This window comes from Toxorhynchites rutilus, chromosome 2 (genome assembly GCF_029784135.1).
Source record: "Toxorhynchites rutilus septentrionalis strain SRP chromosome 2, ASM2978413v1, whole genome shotgun sequence".
Taxonomy (NCBI): domain Eukaryota; kingdom Metazoa; phylum Arthropoda; class Insecta; order Diptera; family Culicidae; genus Toxorhynchites; species Toxorhynchites rutilus.
This window is the reverse complement of record NC_073745.1, coordinates 324,543,361-324,569,086: the sequence shown is the minus strand read 5'-3', so window position 1 is coordinate 324,569,086 and position 25,726 is coordinate 324,543,361. Positions and strand designations below refer to the sequence as shown.

At 39.0% G+C, this 25,726-nt stretch overlaps 1 protein-coding gene across 11 annotated transcripts in view; it reads right to left on the bottom strand.

Moving 5' to 3' along the window:
- The window catches only part of LOC129771074 (kazrin), a 346,976-nt gene that overhangs the window by 116,632 nt on the left and 204,618 nt on the right, over window positions 1–25,726 (bottom strand). For 9 of the 11 annotated variants that reach the window (XM_055774374.1, XM_055774381.1, XM_055774378.1 and 6 more), the window contains 6 exons: window positions 3,996–4,473; window positions 3,707–3,925; window positions 3,175–3,648; window positions 2,972–3,112; window positions 2,828–2,915; window positions 2,181–2,774 (listed from right to left, as the gene is read on the bottom strand). In XM_055774374.1, coding sequence (XP_055630349.1) covers window positions 2,181–2,774; window positions 2,828–2,915; window positions 2,972–3,112; window positions 3,175–3,648; window positions 3,707–3,925; window positions 3,996–4,473 — 1,994 coding nt within the window. The remainder of the gene's footprint in view (window positions 1–2,180; window positions 2,775–2,827; window positions 2,916–2,971; window positions 3,113–3,174; window positions 3,649–3,706; window positions 3,926–3,995; window positions 4,474–25,726) is intronic. The other 2 variants (XM_055774380.1, XM_055774385.1) reach the window with 1 other exon arrangement.

The following is a 25,726-nucleotide window of genomic DNA, read 5'->3' as shown; positions in this document are numbered from 1 at the left end:
CGCCCGCAGTGGAGGACTTCTCCCTCCCGCTGGTCGATACCTCCCTAACTCGGTCCCTCGGATATCGAGTTAGAGAGGGTACTAGTAATAGTAATAGTAATAGTAATAGTAATAGTAATAGTAATAGTAATAGTAATAGTAATAGTAATAGTAATAGTAATAGTAATAGTAATAGTAATAGTAATAGTAATAGTAATAGTAATAGTAATAGTAATAGTAATAGTAATAGTAATAGTAATAGTAATAGTAATAGTAATAGTAATAGTAATAGTAATAGTAATAGTAATAGTAATAGTAATAGTAATAGTAATAGTAATAGTAATAGTAATAGTAATAGTAATAGTAATAGTAATAGTAATAGTAATAGTAATAGTAATAGTAATAGTAATAGTAATAGTAATAGTAATAGTAATAGTAATAGTAATAGTAATAGTAATAGTAATAGTAATAGTAATAGTAATAGTAATAGTAATAGTAATAGTAATAGTAATAGTAATAGTAATAGTAATAGTAATAGTAATAGTAATAGTAATAGTAATAGTAATAGTAATAGTAATAGTAATAGTAATAGTAATAGTAATAGTAATTGTAATTGTAATTGTAATTGTAATTGTAATTGTAATTGTAATTGTAATTGTAATTGTAATTGTAATTGTAATTGTAATTGTAATTGTAATTGTAATTGTAATTGTAATTGTAATTGTAATTGTAATTGTAATTGTAATTGTAATTGTAATTGTAATTGTAATTGTAATTGTAATTGTAATTGTAATTGTAATTGTAATTGTAATTGTAATTGTAATTGTAATTGTAATTGTAATTGTAATTGTAATTGTAATTGTAATTGTAATTGTAATTGTAATTGTAATTGTAATTGTAATTGTAATTGTAATTGTAATTGTAATTGTAATTGTAATTGTAATTGTAATTGTAATTGTAATTGTAATTGTAATTGTAATTGTAATTGTAATTGTAATTGTAATTGTAATTGTAATTGTAATTGTAATTGTAATTGTAATTGTAATTGTAATTGTAATTGTAATTGTAATTGTAATTGTAATTGTAATTGTAATTGTAATTGTAATTGTAATTGTAATTGTAATTGTAATTGTAATTGTAATTGTAATTGTAATTGTAATTGTAATTGTAATTGTAATTGTAATTGTAATTGTAATTGTAATTGTAATTGTAATTGTAATTGTAATTGTAATTGTAATTGTAATTGTAAGTGTAATTGTAATTGTAATTGTAATTGTAATTGTAATTGTAATTGTAATTGTAATTGTAATTGTAATTGTAATTGTGATAGTAATAGTAATAGTAATAGTAATAGTAATAATAACTTGCGCCAGTAACACCGGCTGAGTATATCCTATGGCTCACCTTCCCTTATAACACATTCCTAAATTCCCGAGGCATTTATGAGAGGTAGTAGAGTTCTCTGCATCTCTCTTAAGTAAATGTCGAACTAACATTCCTCCCCTTTCCTCAGCAGTTGCAAGGATGTGGCCAGGACAATTCTTAACTGTTGGAGAAAGCATGCCTTCATCTAAGAGATATTACCAATCATCAGCAACGGATGTGGGCTAGTTTTTGACTTAACAGCTCTGAATTCGTACCACCTACGATATTGTGCAACTTGCTCAATGCTAATGCTAATGCTAATGAACGATATACAAGCATTGGTTACGATCAGGCAATTATTTACGCAAAAATGATAAAGGCTTTGAAATTGCAGTTTCAGTTTTGTGCGTCCAAACAAATGTTCCACAGAAACATGAATTTCTATCAATGACAAATGTAGATTTTAAATCAAACCCCTACAGATCACTCATAATTTCAAAACGAAATCGTTATATTCATTCAATTATAATCGCTAAGCTGAGCACATTCTATTAGCACCCTGAGTATGACATTTTTTGGTTGTTTCCTTCCGACATTGTTCTTTCAAGCTACACTCAGACCCCTGGTAAGATCTGAGCGAAAGCAACCATTTTTTATGATTAGATTGATAGATAGTATACCTGAAGAGCGGTAATTCCTCATAAAACGTCGAAGATTGAAGCTGCAAATGTGGTTATTTCAAATATTCTTTTTCATTTCACAAACAAATGAATCTATTCTGGTTTCATGTAAAAAGATGGAACCATATACACCCAAGACATTCAAAAAATACTCACGTATGACCCAGCTGACCGATGGTCGGATACCTAACCAGCTCCGGCCGTCGCTGTTCCTCAATCGCCAGCCGCAGCTTCTTCCTGTGCATCGGATGGCTCGTTCCCAGTCCCGTTTCCAACTCAGCATCGCTGAGCTCCAGCAGAACCTTACCGCTTTTGACATTCTCCGCACAGCGCGCACTGTACTGGGGCATACCGAGGGCTACCTCCAGCCAGGCCAGCACTTGGGACGCTCTCCAGCGCTCCATCGGCATCGAGGAGGCTTCCCTCAGCAGCCGGAGTTTTTCCGCGTATCCCTCCTCAGTCAGCGGACTCCACTGGAAGTCGGTGGGCTCCGTCTCGCATACCGGGTTGCTCTTGTTGCGGTTGCGATTCCGCGCGAACACCCGCGATATGCTACCCCAGGTGCCACCGCGTCCCGTTCGGCCGGTAAGACCGCTACCACTCCCAGCGCCGCTACCAGTCTTTGATTGAGATTGAGATTGTGATTGAGTTTGTTGCTGTTGCTGCTGATGTTGTTGTTGTAGTCTTCTCGAAAAAGTATGATTTTCATTCTCTACCGGAGAGCCCAACTGTTCCGCCGAGCGGAAGGAGCTGCTTGAAGAAAAATTGTACAATAACAAACAGTATTTCGAAAATAACCTTACTTTGACAGCGCAGTGTTATCAACCGATCGCGAGAAAGCCCCGGCATTCAGCGGAGAAAGAGTGGGGCTACGCTCCTTTGGTGTTCCATCTGGAAGTATCCGAACTGATGAACTGGAAACAATTGGACGCATACTAACAACTCACATTGATACATATTATGATGACTAGACACTAACGATACACTATCCGAGTCCACTTGTATACAGGGTCCGTTTTCACACGGACCGTCGCTTAAATTTAGATCCCCAGCTGCACTCTCCCGATCACTGCTCCCTGCAATGAGCTCTGGTGAGTGAACACAACGCGTCGTTAACTACCGCAAGCTCTAGAGATCGCATCGCACTTACCTCTCACTCCCGAGTCGGCACTGCACGAGCCTCGATCGCCCGGAGTTCCACTAATGTTGGAATATCCACCGGTAGCCGTTTGGGTATGGCTAGCCAAACCGGAGGGAGGAGTTAGGGGAGCCGCCGAAACGAGACTCTCCTGGTCCGACATACATCCGGACAGTTGCCGTCGAGCTTCCTGGAGTTGTTCCTGGGTTCGCTTGAGCTGTAAATCTCTGGCGTTCAACTGTTGGGCTAGAGTAATTGACCGCTCCGCTTCATCCTGGGCGTGCTTCAGCAGAGACCACCGCTCCCGTTCGCGTTCCGAAATCTGTTTGGCGCTATTATTCTCCGTTTCCCGTATTCGTTGTTCGAAGCTGCGAATGAAATTTCTCAGCTCCTGCTCCTTATCCTGCAGGGAAGAACACAGCTGCTTCACTTGCGATAGCAAGTCGTTCTTATCCGTGCGGAGCTTCTTACGTTCTATCTTAAGACCTAGATAAGACAGCGATATATCAGACAGACACAATTACAAACAGAGGAATCGACCTACTTTGAATCAATTCTTTCGATATCCGCAGCTCATTCTCGAGTTTTTCCAACCGACTGCTGCTGTCATCGGTTGAGTGCGCATCAAAACTGTTGCTATCCGATGGCGGATCAATTCCGCCCACCGCTCCATCCGGCGAGTTTTCGAGCAATTTTTTCAGTCGGGTGATTTCCGCCGTCAGGCGTTCATTTTCCAGTCTAATCTTGGTTGTCTGTGGAGATTCTGTGAGATGACAGCTCAATTAGGACACACAATCGATACCGACGATCGTTAAACGTAAACAAATGCTCACCCAGATCTGTCACCCCATTTTTGAATAGATTATCCCCACCCGAAGCATCGCCGAGTTGGCCTTTGCTTCCGGCGCTGCTTCCGTCGCTTTGCGTAGGCGAACTTTGCTGCTGCTGATGGCTGGAGTTCAGTTTACCACCGCCACCACCGGCTTCCCCACTGGGTGGACTCGTCCCACTCCCGGACGAGCCGAGTCGCGGCTCTCCACCACCGCTGTCATTCGAGGACGTTCTTGTGGTACAGTTTTCGTTGCTCACGCTACTACTGCTGCCCGTCGTAGTGCTTGCCGACCCTGGACCACCGCCCGCCGCGGCGCTCAGCTCGCTGCCGATAGAGGAAATTGGCGCCGACGTGGGTGTCCCGGTTGATTCGAATGGCTTCGGCAATGGTTTTGCATTGTCCAGCGAAAGGATTGGCCGAAACGGACGGACCCCAACTGCGGGGGCTGGCTTATCGCTGGTGTCCAGAGAGCGGGCTTTCTGCAAAACGGAAAACGGATGGATGCTAAATTAGTTTTCATCGAGGTCATGTAGATCAAATGTGTACTTCGAATGCAGTATGCGACAGTTTGTCTACAAATAAATGAATAAAAAACAAATAAAAATAAATTGTGCAATCTGTGATTTGTATGAAAATTTTATGTAATGTAGTGAAAATCGCATCCCCGTCTTCGACTGAATCAATCTGGAGAGGCCCCCACGGTTTCAAATTTGACAAATATAATAATGAAGTCATCCTAGTATTATGGGTCAGTAGATGCTTTAAAAGGGTATTCTAGTCTAGAAATTAGAAAAAAAATCAGATTTTTTCTTTTTCATATTTCCGAATCTTAAACATTCAAGGATATACCATAGAAAGGGATTTTTCTAAAATCCCATTATTTACCGAGTGATAGCCATTTTTGACGTAGGACTACGCCTTTCATTTCTGTACCGGAGTGTAAGTTCAATGTTTCGAAAATGAGAGAGTGAGTTGCGGAGAGAAGCGAATGGGAAAAGAGCTAAAACGAGAGAGTTTTCGTTTCTCACTGGAGCGGTGTTGCTAGCAAAACTATGCGGTCTATATGAATATGTATATTTCAAGGGATAGCAGCGTTAAAAATGGAAAATATAATCTGACTACCCTTCCCTTAGCCTCTATCGAGCTAAATAATCATATAGTTTGCGCTCTCTGAGACTTAAGAATCAGGATCTGCTACATTAGTTGAATATGAATCATTCGCTTTCCGTATGATCCTGCCGTTCATGATGCATTGAGAGGTTCAATATGCATATGTTAGAGGCAAAGAAGATAATAAACTTTCTGCACCGAAACCGTACATGATGGTATTGCTTGCGTGCTGGTTATCATGAAGTGCGAACAGATGCAGAGTTGTCTCGTTTTCTTTTGTGTCGTGATTTGTAGCACGTAACACCAAAAGAATGCCGCTCTGGGAAATGATTTCTGTAAGATCATATTTGATCGAACGAATGCGATTTTTCAGTGAATGGATCAATAGATCAAACGGTATTGGAGCCGATCTGGCGTAGTGGTAACATCCATGCCTCTCACGCTAAAGGTCACGAGTTCAATTCTCACTCCCGACATTCTTCCAAAAATGGAAGTAAAAGTGACGAACCAGCCAAATGAGTTGAAAGTCACTATAATACAGATAAAAAAAAAAAAAATCAAACGGTATTGAGCTTCATGTACGAGTTTAGGGGAGCATCAAAGATAATGATTGATTTTCAGGATAAAACTGCAGCGGCCGTAGGTTTTTTTTTCTCTGGGTGTGGTTCGATTAATCGACGTAAATTATTCGCTCGCTTCGATTATTGGTTGCGCAGAATTCGTTCGATTAATAATCGATTTCTGTAGGAAGTATTCGATTAATCGATTAATCGAACGATTATCGGGGATCACTGGTTCTGCTTTCAAATGGAACAGTCATGAAAAATTGTTTGCGTGTAAATGCGTCCGAGCGAAGGAATATTCGCACAATCCAATAGCATCAGTTTCTTTTCTGCTTCCGCATGGAACAGTCATGAAAAATTGCTACATCACGATAAAAACGAAATGTAAGGTTATATGGACTATGTTTCGTTTTCACCGTGAAATGGCGCCCTCAGTTTATATTCTGCGCATGGAGTGATCATTAAAAAATCTTGTGTTATTCTCACGAAAACAAAAACGAATCATGTATCAAACATCTTCAGTTGCTTTTACAAGGCCACTCAAATTCCATCGGTTTGTTTCGGGACCACAAACAAGTTAGAAAGAGAACTAACAAGAAAAACTTTCAGCAATCCTTCAAAATATTCATTCATTCATTCATTAAGAATTGATTCAGATGCAATTTCAAATAAATGATTACCGAGCCAACGGTAGTCCTACGTCTACCTTGCGGTTATATCACAAATATAACCCACTTCTTGTTTTGTGATGCGGTGTCTATTCTTGTACGGCCTTGAAACGTCCAATTTTAAACACGTTTTTCAAGAAACTAGATCTTTATACATCTCTCTATCGCATGAACAAAAAAAAAATTATTATTAAATTTTACTATTTTTAAACAATTTAAAAGGTCATAAATTTGAAAAAAAATGGAGTAGAGAGTAGAGAATAGAAACTTATGGAGTAAAGAGTAGAGAATAGAGAATGGAGAGATGAGAATAAAGATAATAGTGAGTAGAAATTAAAGAGCAGCAAATTGAACGAGAAGAAATATTCATAATTAGGATAGTAACAAGCTGATGAAGTGAGAGGGTTAAAAAAAAGTTGTGCCATGGCGTACACGATTCCTTTGGTTATTTTGAACGAAAAAATTGAAGAGATTCTGATTCAGTAAAGATGCCGCTATCGCACGAACCTCGGCAAAATCAAAAACATTTTTTGACGAAATGGCGGCCTCGAAGTAAAAACGCTGTTTGAACGTTTTTTTATGTTTCTCGATTTTTGAAAAATGGTAAAATGAAAATTTTATATTTTTCTGTTGGTTCATGCGATAGAGAGATGCATACAGTAGAACTTGAGATACCCAGTGATAAAATGTTCTCTAGAATGTCTTCTTTACTGTAGTTTTTGTTCCAGGGTTGCCCGATACTCCATTTTGAAGTTACAAGCCAATTAGTGGACAATTTCTGTGAAAAATCGATTAAGGAAAGAATCGAACGAGTAGGGATGCGGATTTCAGGAACAGCTAGAAAAGCCCGCAAGTCCATTTTGGCAACGAAAATGCGACAGGAAGATCACCTTCTGAACATTGGAGGACAGTTCAAGGGAGTTCAGACTGAAGATATGATGTAAAATAATCGAAATAAATGTATTCAAAATTCAAAACGTGTTTTTCTCGAAACTAAGTTTTGCAAACTGGTGGGAGTTCAATCCGATTTTGATGATTTTTTCCCAGATTTTCCACGAAATTTTCTGCCATCGTACGTAGGATTTTTTTGATATTTAGAAAAGTCAAATTTTGGTGAATGTTTTTGTCTCGAATTTTGAGGCAAAAACGCATTTTTTTTTACAAATAATGTCGGCATTTCGACAAAAATCAAAATGTCGAAAAAATCCTACGTACAATGACAGGAATAATATCTAAGATTACGTAAATAAAATGATTGAAATCGGTCCACTAGAAAAACTCATTGAACTCCCACAGGTTTACATGGTTCTGGCTGCAGGATTTCCACAAACTGGTTGCGGCTAGAGGACAGTCCAATTGACACTAATTTTTGTTTGATTGTTGATTAATATATACCAAATAAATTTGTAATGTTTGCATGTGCATTTGTAAGTGCTTTTTCTTTGTCTTACTTCACATGCGTCGCTCCAAGGTTAAGTTCTTCCCACTCTAACATTTTCACCCTCTCGTTTAAATCCTGTTTGCTCACAATCAAACGTTATTCTCTTTTTTCATTATTACAGTTTTATGTAGAGATGTGCCATCCGCTCATGAGCTGTTCCGAAGAATCGACTCTTTGAAGTGAGTTGACGCGGAACAGCTCGCAGAAAAAATCAAACAGCTCTTCAGCTCACTTTGATGATGATGAAGGAGAGAAAAGAGCTGTAGAATTGAAGAGAGTGTGTGAGCTGTAATATTCAAATGAACTGACCGTCTCTCGCTCTCCGTGTTATGATATCAGTTCAGTTTCATTTGTTCCTTGTTTTTTCAACTGTTATATTCGGGTTGACGGAATTGGGCTTTGTTTTAGGGGGCGCCAAAAATAATAATTGACTTTCAGGCAGAATGAGCACGTTTTTAAAATTCAAATTATGAATGAAAATTAAAATCTGTGTATTAAATTAGTCTAAAACACTTTGTTTGTAGGCGGTGAAAAAATCTCAAAAAATTCTTCTTGAAGACAATTTTATATTATAATGAAAAGTCTCAGTAAAAATATCGGAAATGTATAGACAAAAATTCATTTAAATTTTAACATTTTAAACTGGCTTCGTCTTCTAATCTGATAAAGATTACACTATCGAGTTTGGGACCCAAATTGAAAGTCGCCACCAGATGTCGACTCTGACAACTGAGCTGAAGAGCTGTTCATAAAGAACAGCTCTTCTAGATGAGCTGAGCTGATCTGAGCTGTTCATCATGATGAGCTGGATTGCACACCTCTAGTTTTATGGGCCTACCGCAAGGCTCCAGCCTAAGCCCCCTCTTGTACAGTTTTTACGTCAATGATATGGATGATTGTCTAACTAGAGACTGCACGTTGAGACAACTTGCAGACGATGGAGTTATTTCCATCACGGGTACTAATCCCGTCGTTCTGCAAAAGTCGTTGCAAGATACCCTAAACAATCTGTTCACGTGGGCCCTCAAGCTGAGTATCGAATTCTCTACGGAGAAAACTGAAATGGTCGTTTTTTCTAGGAAGCACGAACCCGCCCAATTCCAGCTTCACCTATCCGGCAAAACGATCCAACACTCTATGTTTTTCAAATACCTGGGTGTATATTTTGATTCTAAGTGTACCTGGGGGAGACACATTGCGTATTTGAAACAGAAATGCCAGCAAAGAATCAATTTTCTCCAAACAATTACCGGAACATGGTGGGGTGCCCATCCAGGAGACCTCATTCAGTTGTACAAAACAACGATATTATCAGTGTTAGAATATGGCAGTTTTTGCTTCCGATCAGCTGCCAGGATTCATATTCTCAAGCTGGAGAGAATACAATATCGTTGCTTGCGTATAGCCATGGGGTGTTTGCATTCGACACATACGATGAGTCTCGAAGTTTTGGCAGGAATACTCCCGTTTACTCTTCGGTTCACAGAATTATCCTACAGATTTCTCATCCGTTGCAAGATCATGAATCCATTGGTGATTGATAACTTCGAAAATCTATTCCAGCTGACTCCTCAGTCAAGTTTTATGTCTATATACCATGAGTACCTTACCCACGACGTGCACCCTTCACCAGGCATCTCCAACCAAGTTTGCTTCCCATACTTCTGCAATTCCTCTGTCATTTTTTATCTGTCCATGCGACAAAAAATCCATGGAATCCCAGATCACCTACGCTCCGATTCTATTCCGCCGATATTTTCGGCAGAATATGGGAAAGTTGGATCTGATAAAATGTTCTTTACTGACGGTTCATTCATAAACGAGTCCACTGGCTTCGGCATCTTCAATGAAAATTCCAGTGCCTCTTTCAAACTCAAAGATCCTTGTTCCGTGTATGTCGCTGAACTGGGTGCGCTATATTACGCATTAGGGATCATTGAAACATTGCCCATCGACCACTATTTTATTTTTTCAGACAGTCTCAGCTCAATAGAGGCAATCCGCTCAATGAAGGTTGATAAACGCTCATCTTATTTCCTAACTAGAATAAGACAACTATTGAGTGTTTTGGTCGAAAAATTATTCAAGATTACCTTAGTATGGGTTCCCTCTCATTGCTCGATTCCGGGGAATGAGAAAGCGGACTCGCTAGCTAAGGTGGGCGCTTTAGAAGGCACACTTTTTGAAAGGCAAATTGCTTATAATGAATTTTTCCACATTCCTCGTCAGTATACGCTCGTAAGTTGGCAGCGCATGTGGAGTGAAGATGAGTTCGGTCGTTGGTTACACACGATTATCCCTAAGGTCTCGACGAGTGCATGGTTCAAGGGATTGAGTGTAGGTCGTGATTTCATTCGCGTGATATCTCGGCTTATGTCCAATCACTACAACCTAAACGCGCATCTCTATCGCATTGGGCTCGCAGCAAACAATCTTTGTGATTGTGGCGATGGCTACCACGACATCGAGCATGTTGTCTGGTCGTGTATCCGGTTCCATGCTGCTCGCTCTCAGCTCTCTAGAGCACTGAGAGCACAAGGCAGACAATCGGATATCCCCGTCCGGGATATCTTAGGTAGCCGGGATCCTGATCTTCTGCTTCATCTATACCTGTTCCTCAGAAACGCCGATGTCAACATTTAATGATGTTTCCTTCGTTGTGTCCCCGTTTCATATCCCTCCTATCCGATCGATAAACTTTTACTTAGTCGCGGCAATACATACACACACTCTTTACAGATGCACGGGCCGAAGGTTGTGCAGTCCACTGATTATTCAACAAGAGTCAAAGGTTGTACCGCTCATGACAACTCTACACGAGCTGATGATTGCGCCGCCATTCTATTCTGGATTCCTCGAGTCGAGAAGACGCACCACGCTAGATATGGGGTACATACTAGGGGGGCGTTGCTGATTAATGGTCAGCTGCATCCCAATAGGAAGTATCCCGTGTCGGGCACACGTACAGAGCATCGAAGACTGCGACATACCAATTATGAGAACACTTGTAATACTAACCTCGGGTCAACCGCGAGTAATCGGTTACATATTACTAACATAGTCTAAGCAAACATTGTCAAAATATTGAACTCCCGGCCCCGTTAGGCTGACGCCATATGAGCCTTAATAAAATATATATTTTGGATAAAAAAAAATATATATATATTCTTCGTGCACCCATACTACACTTCCATACCCGATCGTACTGTGGGATTTGCCATTTCCGGTCTTCTTGATCTGTTTTTAACGAAACGGACGGCACCATCCTCGATTCGAAATGGCATCGGAATACGATATTCGACTTCGCAAGACACCTGTACCCAATACCGATAACGTATTGGTTTTTTCTTTTTTGTTATTATTCAATAATATTTTTATAAGCAAACCGGAAGTCGAAACTAAATTCTATTCCATATTCTGGAATATACGTTCGTCTATTGCTGACAAAACATTGAAGAAAGTTCATTTGTATATTTTAAAACGGAACTGCAATTCATCAAATTAATCATTAATTTTCAAAAGGCAAAAAGTTAGGTGTTGTCACTTCACAAATGTTTGACTGAAAACAAGCCAATCTAACTATTAAATATTCTCCAACTGATGATTCTGGTAGAAAATTTTCTCAATTTGACTATAACATCGTTTACTTTTGTGTGATTTGTACACGAGAACTCGAAAAAATATGTTTGTAGTGAGTCAAAATGTTGTCACGTATACTTTTCGTGACGTGAGAACTACTTCTGAGACAGTTGATACTCGTCTATTTGTGGACCGATCTCAACCAAATTTTGTAGATTGTTAACCCTCATTGTTTGCTCAGAGAAAACCATAGCATTGAAATGTTTGAACTTTAATTCATCTGATAAACTAAAAAAAAGCACTATTTTTGTGACGTGACAACGCTTCAAAATATCTGTTTTTCAAATGCTTGTTCCTCATGAAATACAAAATAAAATCTACCCACGGTTCATCAAACACGTATTTAATTATCCATTCAATTGTATATAGACATTGATTCGGTTAAGACGTTGGTTAAGCAAATGCAGAGATATCTCAAGAAACATAAAAATACTGAATCCCTACAATATTGTAAATATAATTATGTAGTTTTTTATCATAGGTTATCATAGGTTATCATAGTTATCATAGGTGGAGGGAAACGGTAGCACGAACACAGCAAGCATTTCGAAATGTAGAAAATGTAAGCTTTCCGATCGTGGTTTTAAGTTTTTTTCCGCTTATTGAACAAACTTTCGTGTATTGTGCAGTGAAGTTCTGTTCGCCTACAGAAGAGAAATCATTTGATGCAGCGAACTATAAGTTTGATTACAATAAATGAAAATAATTGCATTTCAATTTTTGCATGCTGTGTGGGGTGAATTGAAAATACAGCTTTAAAACATTCCTTTGGTCTATTTGATTTCAGATGCCGCGGAATTACACAAAAAAGGATGGACAGGCAACGTTGAAAGAAGAAGAAGCTTAAAATAGCAACGCAGGCCATCAAGAACGGATTTTCTTTGTACAAAGCATCGAAAGTGTTCGAAATTCTCGAACAACAGTGAAAACATTAATGGAGAATTCCAAATGGTCTCAATGCAATTTTTGTGTTCTGACTTCTGGCCAGGACACCTGGTATCGATCCCAGAACACTGTTACTGATTGTTATATTATCCAAAATTACTTTACATAAACATAAATAAGTTTTTTTCGATGAAACACCCACATGACCAAATCACCCCGCATCAAATTTCAATGCCCATAAATCATAATTTAAATTTCATTATGTATTCGGTACTTTGAAGCTTGATATAATGATTAAACATTATCGATTGAGAAAAAACAAGTGTAGCTCAGTGTATAATGTGACATTTTTTATTTAGATCGTATTGGTTTGGAAATATTGGGCGATTTGCTTGCTCCAAATTTCCCCCACTTAATCCAACTAGTGCTTATTCAAATAACATTCTCAATTTTCTCCTAAAACTTATTGAGTCATACTAGCAATGAGGACACAAATCTAGTGTCTCATGCCCGCGAGAACAAGAATGAATCATGTGTTAGCCATTTTCAACTGCCTCCACCAAACCAGAGATGTCAACCTTCCTGATTTTTCAGGATTTCCCAGACTTTTTGAAACGTTCCCTGATATCCTGACGAACTTCAAATTTTGCCTGATTTTTCAGAAATGATCCTGATTTTTCCTGATTTTTGTACTTTTTTATGATTCGTTTATTTTTACAGGCTCAGTTACATAAGTTTTGAGGAGCCGAATTCTTAATTATATTTTTATGACTAGATATAAACAATTTTCTTATTCTATGGTTTGTAAGGTATAAGAAACCCGCTTACTCGCGGTCAACTCGAGTTTAGAAGGGTGACGTATTTTTTTAGGAAATTGATGGGATATAAGAAGATGCGACTGCAACTTTACACAGTGTTATTGAGAAAGAAATACCTATCAGAGTGTAATATTACTTTAAAAAATATCTGAATTCAAAGCCAATATGATAAGATGTTATACAAAATTTGCTCGTCAGATTCCAAGTAGAATCAACTTTAATGGTGAAACTATAGTGAATATATAACCTTCAAAATTTAAAAAAAATCAATTCAACAATTTATCAACTGCTGATAAATTGTTGATTTTTTTCCTAAAACATTCCTCAAAGTATGAAAGATGAATTCGAAGAAATTCTGAATATTTATTTTCCTGTAAAAATCAAAAACACGTAAAGTGATACTGAGGATTTCTCAGAAAAAAATCATAAAAGAACAAAATATCTCTGCAAAATTCTCTTAAGATAGTAACCCGGTGTGACGGGCTCAAGAAATCTTTTTTTTTACATTTCTCGTAAGAAAAACATCTTGAAAATATACTCAATAAACATTAGACCGAAATTTTAAATATTTTCAAAGTTATAGGTAATATAAGAGAGCGCGCCGTAGTGTGTATGAGAGTGTGTGACAAAACTTTAAACGCTTTTTCTTCAAAAATCATGTTTTCGAAATTTCGGGGAAGCACTAACTTAAAACTATTCAACTGATTTGGCTAAAACTTTTATCCGTTACTCTAGACACACATATCTAAATACGTATCCTTTAAAACATTTAATTTTTTTAATAATAAACTATTTTACTTAAACAATTTATTAAAAAAAAATAGAAACATGTAAAAATTTTAAAACGATCGCATTTTATTTTCTTGTTGAAAAAAATTATGAGAAAACGTCGAAATTTCGGTCGTCACACCGAGCTACTACCTTAATGGCAAAACCTTCAACTCTATAACCAGTAAAAAAAAACCCTGAAGAGTTTTCGAAGAGAAAACTAACATGTTCTGGGAGAGCAGAATTTTTGAGCTGCGAAAAACATGGCAAAAGATTATAGAAAAAAGAATTAAAAAATATAATATCATAATATTAAAAATAAATAAAGATGAACGTAGAATAAAATTGCGTGAATGTAAGTGTCCCTATAAAAAAAAAATTATTGTTTTCTCAAAAATCGGCGTGAACTTTCCGGACAACCCAACATGTGCTGTCCTATTTTATCCTGATTTTTTTTTCATTCTTCCTGATTCTTGAAAATTATAGTTGGCAACCCTGTACAAAACCACGCAAATCCAGCGGTCCTTTTCAGAGCCAACAATTTTTTTACCGAAAAGTTTTTTTTTTATTTCGATGCATTTGTGAAAATTGTGATTTAGGGTAACTGCCATCATATGTACCAGGGTCGTGTTTTCATGTTTCCCTATTGACCTTTAACACGTTCGTCGCCCAATGCGCTGTTTTTGAGTTTCTCGCGAGGCCCAAATTGCGGATGATTTATTAAATGAAGACCAAACATAGTTTGTAGACAACTTTTACATGATCTAGTATAATTTCTTTCTATTTGAAGACAAATTGACAACAATAGCACATGCGAAAGACATATTATACGGGTTTCACAAAAAACTCCAGTACAAACTTTCTGTACTATACATTGATAAAAAGTATAGTATAAACATTATATTAATATGATAATGTTTTTATTATTATCTACATATCCTATAGTTACATTTAGGTGCCTCTGCTGTCAAATTCCTTTTGAAAATCCTATTAAATTTGAATGAGGAAGGTGTCACCCATATCTGGGTGATGGGGCGACGAAAGGGTTAATATTATCTAAATTTTCTCACCGTATCCAGTTTGATGAGGTGGATGTAGCACAATCTGTCTTCCAACAACATAAATAATTTCGTTCCGTTTGGAAAACGAACGATTTGATAATTGAACCTATATTAGTATATTGCGTTAAACAAATAACAAATAAGTTGAGCAGGTGTTAGTAGGGTGAACATTTGAGATCAAAACTAATTTTTGATGCCAAATAAAAAAAAAAATTTTAAAAATCGTCAAAATTTTTCTTGGGTAGGGGTACTCTGCATTACTTAGTGGTATGAAACGTACTTTACGTCCTATTCTCATACCTACCAAATATATACCAAATATTCTATTTTTCAAAAACTCCTAAACGTTGTAGAAATTATAACTTACATGTATTAAAAAAACGGACTACATATTGAAGGAGTTTACTCCTGGTTACATCCAGTATCAGAGCAGGTTTCTACATCCATGAATAACAGCGGAATGTAATGTGCCAGTGTTCAAGCACAGCATCAAACCAATCAAACTGAGTAACAAGAATGTTTAAACCTGCGTCAGCAAAGATAAGGCTCTCCGACGACAGCCGGTCGGTATGCGGTGGTCAACGATCAATTTAGATTCGTCCATGCGAACAGGCCGATAGCTGAAAGCCACAAGCTCTAGACCGCAGCTAGTCTTTGTTGCCCTACCAACCGGCCAACCGATATCTCGATCGGTTGTCGATTTCTGGTTCATTGAAAATTCATAACCACGCACAGGAAATCCATAGCAACTAAGTCGCATGAAACATTGATGGGAAGCAAGAATATTTCCTTATCTCCTTTTTTTTGTGCTAAAAGCCTCTCGTTTAACTGAATCGAATATAATTTGTATCTCCGAGGCTGATTTATTTTGGTCATTATTTGATTGGAGGTCATTTTTTTGTTGCCTCTGCTATGAAAAAATTTATTGCGTTTATATCTTTCCCCTGCCCATGTCCCCTTCGGCAGGTAAAAGCGATCCTGCCGTAGAAAATTTTCCGTGTGGCGGCCTAATTAATGTTAATTCCCTTCCATATGTATTGCAATTATTGCTGTTGGCTTCGTTTGGTCGTATCGAGCGAAACGAATTGTACGAGCGCCATAAATCTACCTTTTCCGGACCGAGTTCGATTAGCGAACATAAACTAGGGGGCGGAATGTGTTGGCTGTTAGGCTTTTTGTGTATTCGTTCGAACAATTACAGCTGAGTTTAGGAATGCTACCCTTTGCTTAGCCGCAGCTCGCCGTCAATAGTTGCTCTGTCTCCCCGAACATCCGGAATACGGAAGTGGCAACTTAATAAAACGAAAGCACTCGTTAAAGCAATCGTTAACCTTTTTGCACGCGGCTTGGCGTGAGGCACAATAATGAAATGCCTCCCTCCGTGGAAACACAATTAAATAAGCCCAAATAATGTCACTTTTCGCGTTGGCACTGCTGTATTATTAGCACAACCACCGGTATCCTTTCCGGTGTCAAACCTTGTGAGCGCGTTGGGAAATGACGATTATTCAACAAACAACCAAATTTGAGTATACGCCCCCTCAGTGCCCAACCCTGTAGTTGGTCAAATTTACATATAAATTAAATCGTTCCGCTGTCGTTGCGGCCAACCAGACGACGGACAGGTGAAGACTATCTCCGAAGCAACTGGAGCATTCTGGTTGAGATGATGATGCCAATAGGCGACTGCACGACACAAGATGAAGCCCTCATGGGAATAGGAACGATCCGGCCTGAAAGAAAGATGCGATGTAAGCACGGAAGTAATTTGGCCTAACCCTGCACCATGAACTTCGGAAAAGAAGCCCGTCTCGAGGGTCAGCAGATGTGCATTAATCTTGCTGCAATCGTTCGTCGCCCCTGAGGGGCACGTAGGTACATTTGCTATTTAATTTATTTGTTTTTTTCTCTTTCATTCCATTTGAAGATCTCCAGGAAACCTGTGTAAGTGTACAATCAAAATGTAATCCAACAGAATGAATGTTTCGGAAATTTCTGTGCATGTTTTTGATAATCAGATTTATAAGAATTCTGATTTATTTTCTCCAGAGAATTCAATTTAGCTGAATACCACATTTTGCTGATTTGCTGTCACATTAACCCAAATACACTGGAGTCGGTTTTTACGCGGGGGATGCGTGCTGCGTAAACAAAAATCGCGTGAAAGAAATAAATATCCTTAATATTGATTAACTGATTTTTTTTCGTATGCTACAATCATGTTATATGTTTCTCCTTTTATCCCACAGCTACTGATCAGTGACACAATACAAACTTATTTCCTGACAAGTTACATCAATTAGCACATTACATTTTTACGCGGTTGGTGTCAACCTATGTGCCTCGTGAAAAAATTGCGTAAATTCCGAAATCCATGTAAATATAAACCGCGTAAAATGCGACTTTAGTGCGTACTATTTACTTGAAAAATACTCGAGTTCATTTTCTAAATAAAATTGATAGATTTTTTTTATAATAAGCTTCATTGAACGATTTATACGTATATTTTGTGCGATATGGAAAATGGTAGCCTTGCGTACTGTGCTCCCGTGGCCGAGTGGTTAGCGTCATAACTAACATGCCGGGTGTTCGGGTTCGATTCCCGTTCTGGTCGGGGGAATTTTTCGCCAAAGAAATTTCCTCCGACTTGCACTGTGATCACGCGTATTCTAGAGGTTGCCACTCAGAATGCATTCAAGGCGTGTTATTTGGCATAGAAATCTCAACTAAGTACTAATAAAAAATGACGCAAGTAATACTACGTTGAGACGGAGAAGTTCCTCTAGGAACGTTAGTGCCATTGAAGAAGAAGAAGAAAGAAGAAGAAGCCTTGCGTACTAGTTGATTCACTCATTCACCTGATTGTAATTCTGACTCGAATGACGAAGGACTGAAAATACCTAATGGAAGGCACATGGGCAATGTCGGGCGCATAATCGGATAGACTATTTAGTTTTATTGAGCTTTGTACCTCAATGTTCATACACCGGGGAAGTTTTTCTGATGAGAATGATTATGTTGCCTTGAATTATAAAGGATACGAACTTTTTCATAACCGTATCCTTGAATAAGGCCAATTTGGAAAACAAACTCTAAACTCTCATCTCCCGGGCTTGAGAAAGAGTATTTGTTCGAACACATTATAGAACTGATGCTTATTTAATAAGATGAGCTCAACAGTTTGCTTTGAAAAGTCGGGGAGGTGGGGGTAGAACGGACATGTTGAGAAGAACTCCAATTATATCCTTGGAAACTCATGTTTCCCAAAACTTTGATACAGTTTCTTGCAATTCAATATACTGTTTTTCTACCTAATTGGTGTGTTTTTCAATGTTTTTTACTGAAATTAAAACAGACCGAAAAGCACAACTTTTTTTTCGATACGTGCAATATGGACACATAGTGGGGGGAATATGGACAGATTTGTAATATATTAAGCGTAGAGGTTTAACGATCGCGATAGGAATAATTTTATTCAACCAAGGTCTGAACCCATCACGAATGTCCGTTAAGTGAAAAAAAAACGAATTAATTCACCTAGAAGTGATGTCGTGCTTTTCAGTAGTGTAAACGGACCCTCAACTAAAGGGTGTGTCACATCAAATTGCATCACGGAAAAAACGCTGTAGAAATTTAATTTTTAGGAATTATATCTTCAGCTTTCGCTTATAATCAGATAAGAGTGTATAGATCACGTTGGCCATGCTTCACTGTCAATTTTTCGTAAATTTGGAAAAATGTCGTCGAACGAAAAAGAGCGTCGTGAATTAATCCTGTGCACTCATTTCGAGAATCCGGAGTTGTCACATCGGGACATCGGTAAGATGCTGGGAATCGTCCAATCCACGGTCAGCAGAGTACTAAAACGATACTTCTAGAACCTAACCATCGACCGGAAGGTGAAGAACGGCAAAAATGGATGCTCCGTCAGTGAAAAAGATCACAAGCGCGTAGTTAAGCAGTTTAGACGTGATCCGAGAAGTTCGGTCCGGGATGTCGCCAATAAGCTGAATTTGTCAAGTTCGTTCGTCCAGCAGTCCAAGCAGCGGTAGGGCCTGCGTACATACAAGGTTCAGAAGGCTCCTAACCGCGACGAAAGGCAAAACAGGAGCCGATCTGGCGTGGAGGTAACATCCATACTTCTCACGCTCAAGATCACGAGTTCAATTCTCACTCCCGACATTCTTCCAAAATGGAAGGTAAAAGTGACGAACCAGCCAGAAGCGTTGAAAGTCACTATAATACAGAAAAAAAAAAAAAAAAAAAAAAGAAAGGCAAAACATGTTGGGGAAGACGCGAGCTCGGAAGCTGTACACCGAAATGCTGACGAAGCCGCATTGCCTGGTAATGGACGACGAAACCTACGTCAAAGCGGACTTTTGTCAGCTGCCGGGCCTGTTTGTCTTCTCCGCAGAGGACAAATTCAGCGTTCCGGAGGAAATTCGCAAGCAGAAACTATCCAAGTTTGCCAAAAAGTACATGGTGTGGCAAGCGATCTGCTCTTGCGGAAAGCGGAGCGCCCCCTTCGTGATGACCGGCACGGTAAACGGGCAGGTTTACCTTAAGGAGTGCCTACAGAAGCGCTTACTACCACTATTGAAGCATCACGAGGGCCCGACCATCTTCTGGCCGGATCTCGCTTCGTGCCACTATTCAAAGGACGTGTTGGAGTGGTACGAAGCCAACGGGGTCACCTTCGTGCCAAAGGAAATGAACCCGCCCAACGCGCCGGAGCTTCGCCCAATAGAGAAATATTGGGCGATTATGAAGCAGGCCCTCCGGAAGAACCCAAAAGTTGTCAAATCGGAGGCGGACTTCAAGAGAAAAAGGATTTCTGTTCAAAAAAAACTACAACCTGACGTTGTACAGAACCTTATGGACAGGGTAAAGAGGATGGTGCGAGCCTACGGGTTTGGGCTCGAAGTATGAATAAAAAGAAAATGCCAAAAGTTGTTTAATAGTTTATATTTTACTGTCTAAAATTTTCAAAAGGATCGGTCTACTGGGCGAATTTCTACAGCGTTTTTTCCGTGATGCAATTTGATGTGACACACCCTTTATTTTGCTTTTGGTTCCGGTCAGATTCTAAACAGTCCACATTTGGTGATCTGATTTCCATTTATAGACGCAGGACATTCCTTAGGAATAGATTAAGCAGACTTTACACAGTCCTTCTCACTCCCACTGGCAACTGTTCGTTTTATACCACCAGTACAATTATTTCAATAATTTAAATTTTCCACTCAAAAATGAATTCACTTTTCAGTACATCCCTAATATCGCTTCCCTGTTAACTCATAAACCGAAATATAACCATTAGCGAATTGAATTTAGATATTAAACCACTCAAATGCTTAATATCCAAGCACCTAAAATTACATCCACACGCGGAATATTCATTGCCATAGGGTGGCTGAAATATTATACATGTAGAAGGTGTTCTCATTAACAGAAATCTAAAATTCAAAATGTAACTAGACAAATCAACCACCTGTCCATATTACCCGCGGTTCCCCTATATAATTTCCTGTTGTTTATATGATATTCGATAAATCGATCGATTGGAAAAAGGTACCAATAATCTCAAAACACTCTTAAATTCACACAAGTTCTCTCCCGGCAAAACATAATAGAAATCAATTTGATTTTCATTGTTTTGGATATTACTCAAAATACGTCGAACATTTTGAAATAAACCCTTAGTGGCCCTGAAAAGGGTCGTTGGAAGCTGTTGATATGATGTTGAGATTTGTTGATATATAAAAATGTGTCTAGTTCAACCATTTTATAAAATTAGCTTTATTCATAATACTTGTTCTCTGATTGTGGCTCTGATAAATGCCTCGCATGCTGGAGATCTGTTACCTGGCATCTGGTTACCCTGTTTTGTTGGTGGGTGGTCCATTCATCCGCTATCTACTTGGTGTTTGCCTGCTTTTGTTTGTTTTGGCTTCCACGTTATCTGGTACAGTCATCCACTATATGTCGCACCATTACTGCACATTTCACAACCACCTCTATCTACCTTTGGCAACGAAAGGAAACATCATCGATGTGTGTGTGTATGATGCAAACATACAGAAGCACTCTCCATCAGACGGCAAGAAAATCGATACGGTATCTCAATTGAACAAAATTACATCACTGCATGTTGAATCAATAATAATAAATTAAATAAATATCCTCCTTCTGCTTGGTAAACAGTAAAATAAAACACGGTGCGATGGGAGCGAAGCATGAAGACAAGAAAATGACAGGAAAATTAATCTTCGCTAACTGCTACTGCTGTTTCTGTTAACCCTTTTACGAGGAATGGCAACTATATTGCTATCAGCGAATTTATTTTCTTCTATTTTTCAAACAACAAATTATCACTTCTGGCCTTGTGTGGTAACTAGCACTGATTTCTAAAGGGTGTGTCACATCAAATTGCATCACGGACAAAACGCTGTAGAAATTCGCCCAGTAGACCGATCCTTTTGAAAATTTTAGACAGTAAAATAAAAACTATTAAACAACTTTTGGCATTTTCTTTTTATTCATACTTCGAGCCCAAGCCCGTATGCTCGCACCTTCCTCTTTACCCCGTCCATAAGGTTCTGTACAACGTCAGGTTGTAGTTTTTTTTGAACAGAAATCCATTTTCTCTTGAAGTTCGCCTCCGATTTGACAACTTTTGGGTTCTTCCGGAGGGCCTACTTCATAATCGCCCAATATTTCTCTATCGGGCGAAGCTCCGGCGCGTTAGGCGGGTTTATTTCCTTTGGCACGAAGGTGACCCCGTTGGCTTCGTACCACTCCAACACGTCCGTTGAATAGTGGCACGAAGCGAGATCCGGCCAGAAGATGGTCGGGCCCTCGTGCTGCTTCAATAGTGGTAGTAAGCGCTTCTGTAGGCACTCCTTAAGGTAAACCTGCCCGTTTACCGTGCCGGTCATCACGAAGGGGGCGCTTCGCTTTCCGCAAGAGCAGATCGCTTGCCACACCATGTAGTTTTTGGCAAACTTGGATAGTTTCTGCTTGCGAATCTCCTCCGGAACGCTGAATTTGTCCTCTGCGGAGAAGAACAACAGGCCCGGCAGCTGACGAAAGTCCGCTTTGACGTAGGTTTCGTCGTCCATTACCAGGCAATGCGGCTTCGTCAGCATTTCGGTGTACAGCTTCCGGGCCCGCGTCTTCCCCACCATGGTTTGCCTTTCGTCGCGGTTAGAAGCCTTCTGAACCTTGTATGTACGCAGGCCCTCCCGCTGCTTGGTTCGCTGGACGAATGAACTTGACAAATTCAGCTTATTGGCGACATCCCGGACCGAACTTCTCGGATCACGTCTAAACTGCTTAACTACGCGCTTGTGATCTTTTTCACTGACGGAGCATCCATTTTTGCCGTTCTTCACCTTCCGGTCGATGGTTAGGTTCTCGAAGTATCGTTTTAGTACTCTGCTGACCGTGGATTGGACGATTCCCAGCATCTTACCGATGTCCCGATGTGACAACTCCGGATTCTCGAAATGAGTGCACAGGATTAATTCACGACGCTCTTTTTCGTTCGACGACATTTTTCCAAATTTACGAAAAATTGACAGTGAAGCATGGCCAACGTGATCTATACACTCTTATCTGATTATAAGCGAAAGCTGAAGATATAATTCCTAAAAATTAAATTTCTACAGCGTTTTTTCCGTGATGCAATTTGATGTGACACACCCTTTAGCAACATTTCACAACTCCCTCGTGTTAACAACTCCCAATTTAGAGCAGCAAAAGCAAATTCCCCGAAAAGTCATTGAAAAACTGTCAATTTGTTGAAGTTTTCAATACATATGAACTATTTAGGACCTCCTGAGTCTGAACATGAGTTTTATTAGTTGTTTTTGTTGAAGCTAACATCTAACAACATTCAAATATAACAAATCATGTTAGACAGGCAGGTGACAATTATATGGCTAACAACATTTTACGCCAGCCGGGCAGTAGCAACTATATTGCCACCAATTTTTCCAATGTTTTGAATTGTTTTGTGTATTGAACAAAATTGTTTTGTACATTTTAGCATGTAAACATGTCGTTGTATTGTAATTTGCGTTGATTGCATGCCTAGTTCTCACGACCCGTTAAAAGGATAAGGTTGTTGCTTTGCGACCTTCCTGTTTCAAATTGGAATCCTCTGCTTATTTTCGGGTTCTTCTTCCGAAAAAAGTTTGAATACGAAGAATTAGAGACATTACTTGATCAAAATTCGTGTCAAACGAAAACAGTGCTTGCAGAATAATTAGGAGAAACTCGTCAAGCAATTTCTAAACGACTCAAAGTCGCAGAATACATCTAAAAGTAAGGATATCATTTTCCATGCTAATTGAAAAAGACAGATATCAAACGGTGAATTTGCATGTCCGAAATGTAGTTTGAACGGCACAAAAGGAAACCTTTTTTGCATCGGAACGATGCCGGAGACAAAAAATGGAATCAGTACGACAATCCAAAATGCAAAATGCGTCCAATCATCGGGAAACATCAACCGAAGCCGAATATCCACGGTGTCAAAGTAATGTTCTGTGTTTGTTGGAATCAAAAGGGTGTAATTACATATGAGCCACCAAAACCTGTTTAAAACGAACTATTTACGAAAAACGTCCAGACCTCGCTTAACCAGACTCGAGTCGATAACATTTTATCATGACAACGCTTGGCTTCATGTTGCTGTTCAAGTTAAAAACAATTTGGAGCATTGTGGATGGAGAATTCTGGTTCACCCGCTTTATAGCCCAGACCTTACCTCTTCAGAATACCATTTGTTTTGATCGTTGCAAAACGTTTTGAGTGGAATACGTTTTATATCAGAACAGAGCATTTGAAATTGGCTGAATTCATTCTTTGCTATACCAGATGAACGCTTCTTTCATCTTTTTATTTTTCTTATTCTTCTTGTTGTTCTTGTTCTTTTTGTTGTTCTTGCTATTCTTGTTCTTCTTGTTCTTTTTGTTCTTTTTGTTCTTCTTGCTCTTCTTGTTCTTCTTGTTCTTTTGACGTAGAACTACGTCTTTCATTAAGGGTGCCAAATCAGAAAACAGGTCACGTTTTTATGAAATAAAGTTAACGTTAATAACTATTTTTGCCGTGAATGGATTTTGGCGATTTACATACCAAACGAATCAGAAATTCCCTAAGATTTGTTTAATATGCTATACATTAGAATCTCCTGGTTTGTAAATGGTTAAAATTCATGAAAACTCTAAGCGTTTCCATTTTTCCATACATTTGTTCTGTCCATTTGTATGCTTTCCCGAACAGAGCTATCAATAACGAGCAACTTATCGACGACCAATGAAGGGGAAATCATAGGATTTGAAGTCTCCGTGAACAAAGGACAGGTAGAAGAATGAAGGGGAATACTTGCCTAGAGTATAAACAGTGGATTTCGCTGAGGCAAACTTTCATTCGGCATCGGACTGTTGATTAATCTAGTTCACTTTGCTTTTGCTGCGCTTCGATCTAAGATTGGACCCCACCAGTGGTAATCCAACTTGGATATCGTCGTTTGCTTTTTCTGTTCGTTATTCGTTATTCGAATCGTGTGTTTTTCTTCCCGCGTCATAAATTGGACGCTTCGCGTAGTTTGTGATGAGCAAGAAGAAGAGGAAGGCAGGCTCGAGCCCTGCAAAAAACGAACGCAATGCCAGGGGCAATGAAATTTCGAGGCAAGCGTCATCTAATGATGCACGCGATGTAGGTGCAGTGAAAAGCGCTCGCACTGAACCGAGCCTTCGAGAGTGTGACACCGCATCGAACAACAGTGAAGTAGACGATTTCGGCGCGTCCATCGAAAATGTAAACGCCGTTACCCAGGCATCAACCAAAATCAATCTCCCCCCGCTGGGGTTGAAGGCGGTCGCTCTTGACAAACTCATCGGCGAATTTGCATCGACGGGTGTTACAGCAGAGTACAAGCTGTGTGGCATAATTCAGTCTTTTTCCAAGCAGTTAAAATTGTTTCTTTTTCGTCATCATAAGGGCTTCCTTGGTTCCTTTGAGAATGCATCAAGGCATTAAACTGACGTTATGGCGAAGCAGGCGTTAAGGTTATGCTCCAAAAAAAATATTTGGGGAATACCAAGCATCTTGAATGTCTTACTGAAATGTTATAAGTTATTTAGGTTCGCGTGCCAGTCGCAAAACTGCCTTCAACTAGGATTGCATTTGCGCTAATATTGTTCATAATAAAACATTGCTACTGTTTTAGAGGTTGTTGATATTAACAAAAAGGGTTTATTTCGCTTGATTAGGCACCAACAAAGTAAATTTCGTTCTGGAATTTTTTATGTGATTAGGTTTCGCTTGCTAGTAGCAAAACTTCCTCCACTAAGGGTTACAGCTGCGCTTCTCTCGAGCATGAGAAAGTAATGCAACTTTTTTTGAGGCCAGTAATATTAACAGAAGCGTTTTTTTAGAATAGCGCAAAATGATGAGAAGTGTTTATATTCCTAATAGTTTCAAGCCACCAATGTATGGCTCTGTATGCATGCTATGGCAAACGCTTGTTTGGCGCTTGGTTTACGTTATACGAACGATGCCTAGAGGTGCGATTCCACTGAGGCAATCCTAAATAACATGTAGCATGATATTTGATACTTGCAAGTGTGGTCATTGTTCTTTCCATGCGGTGCCAAAAATATATTGATGTAGTTATGAGATGTGGAATAATGGTGCTGGTGCAACATGTATATAATCGACTGTTGCCGAGTCTATGTCAATTGCGAAAACGGCCACTGGGATAGCATTCGA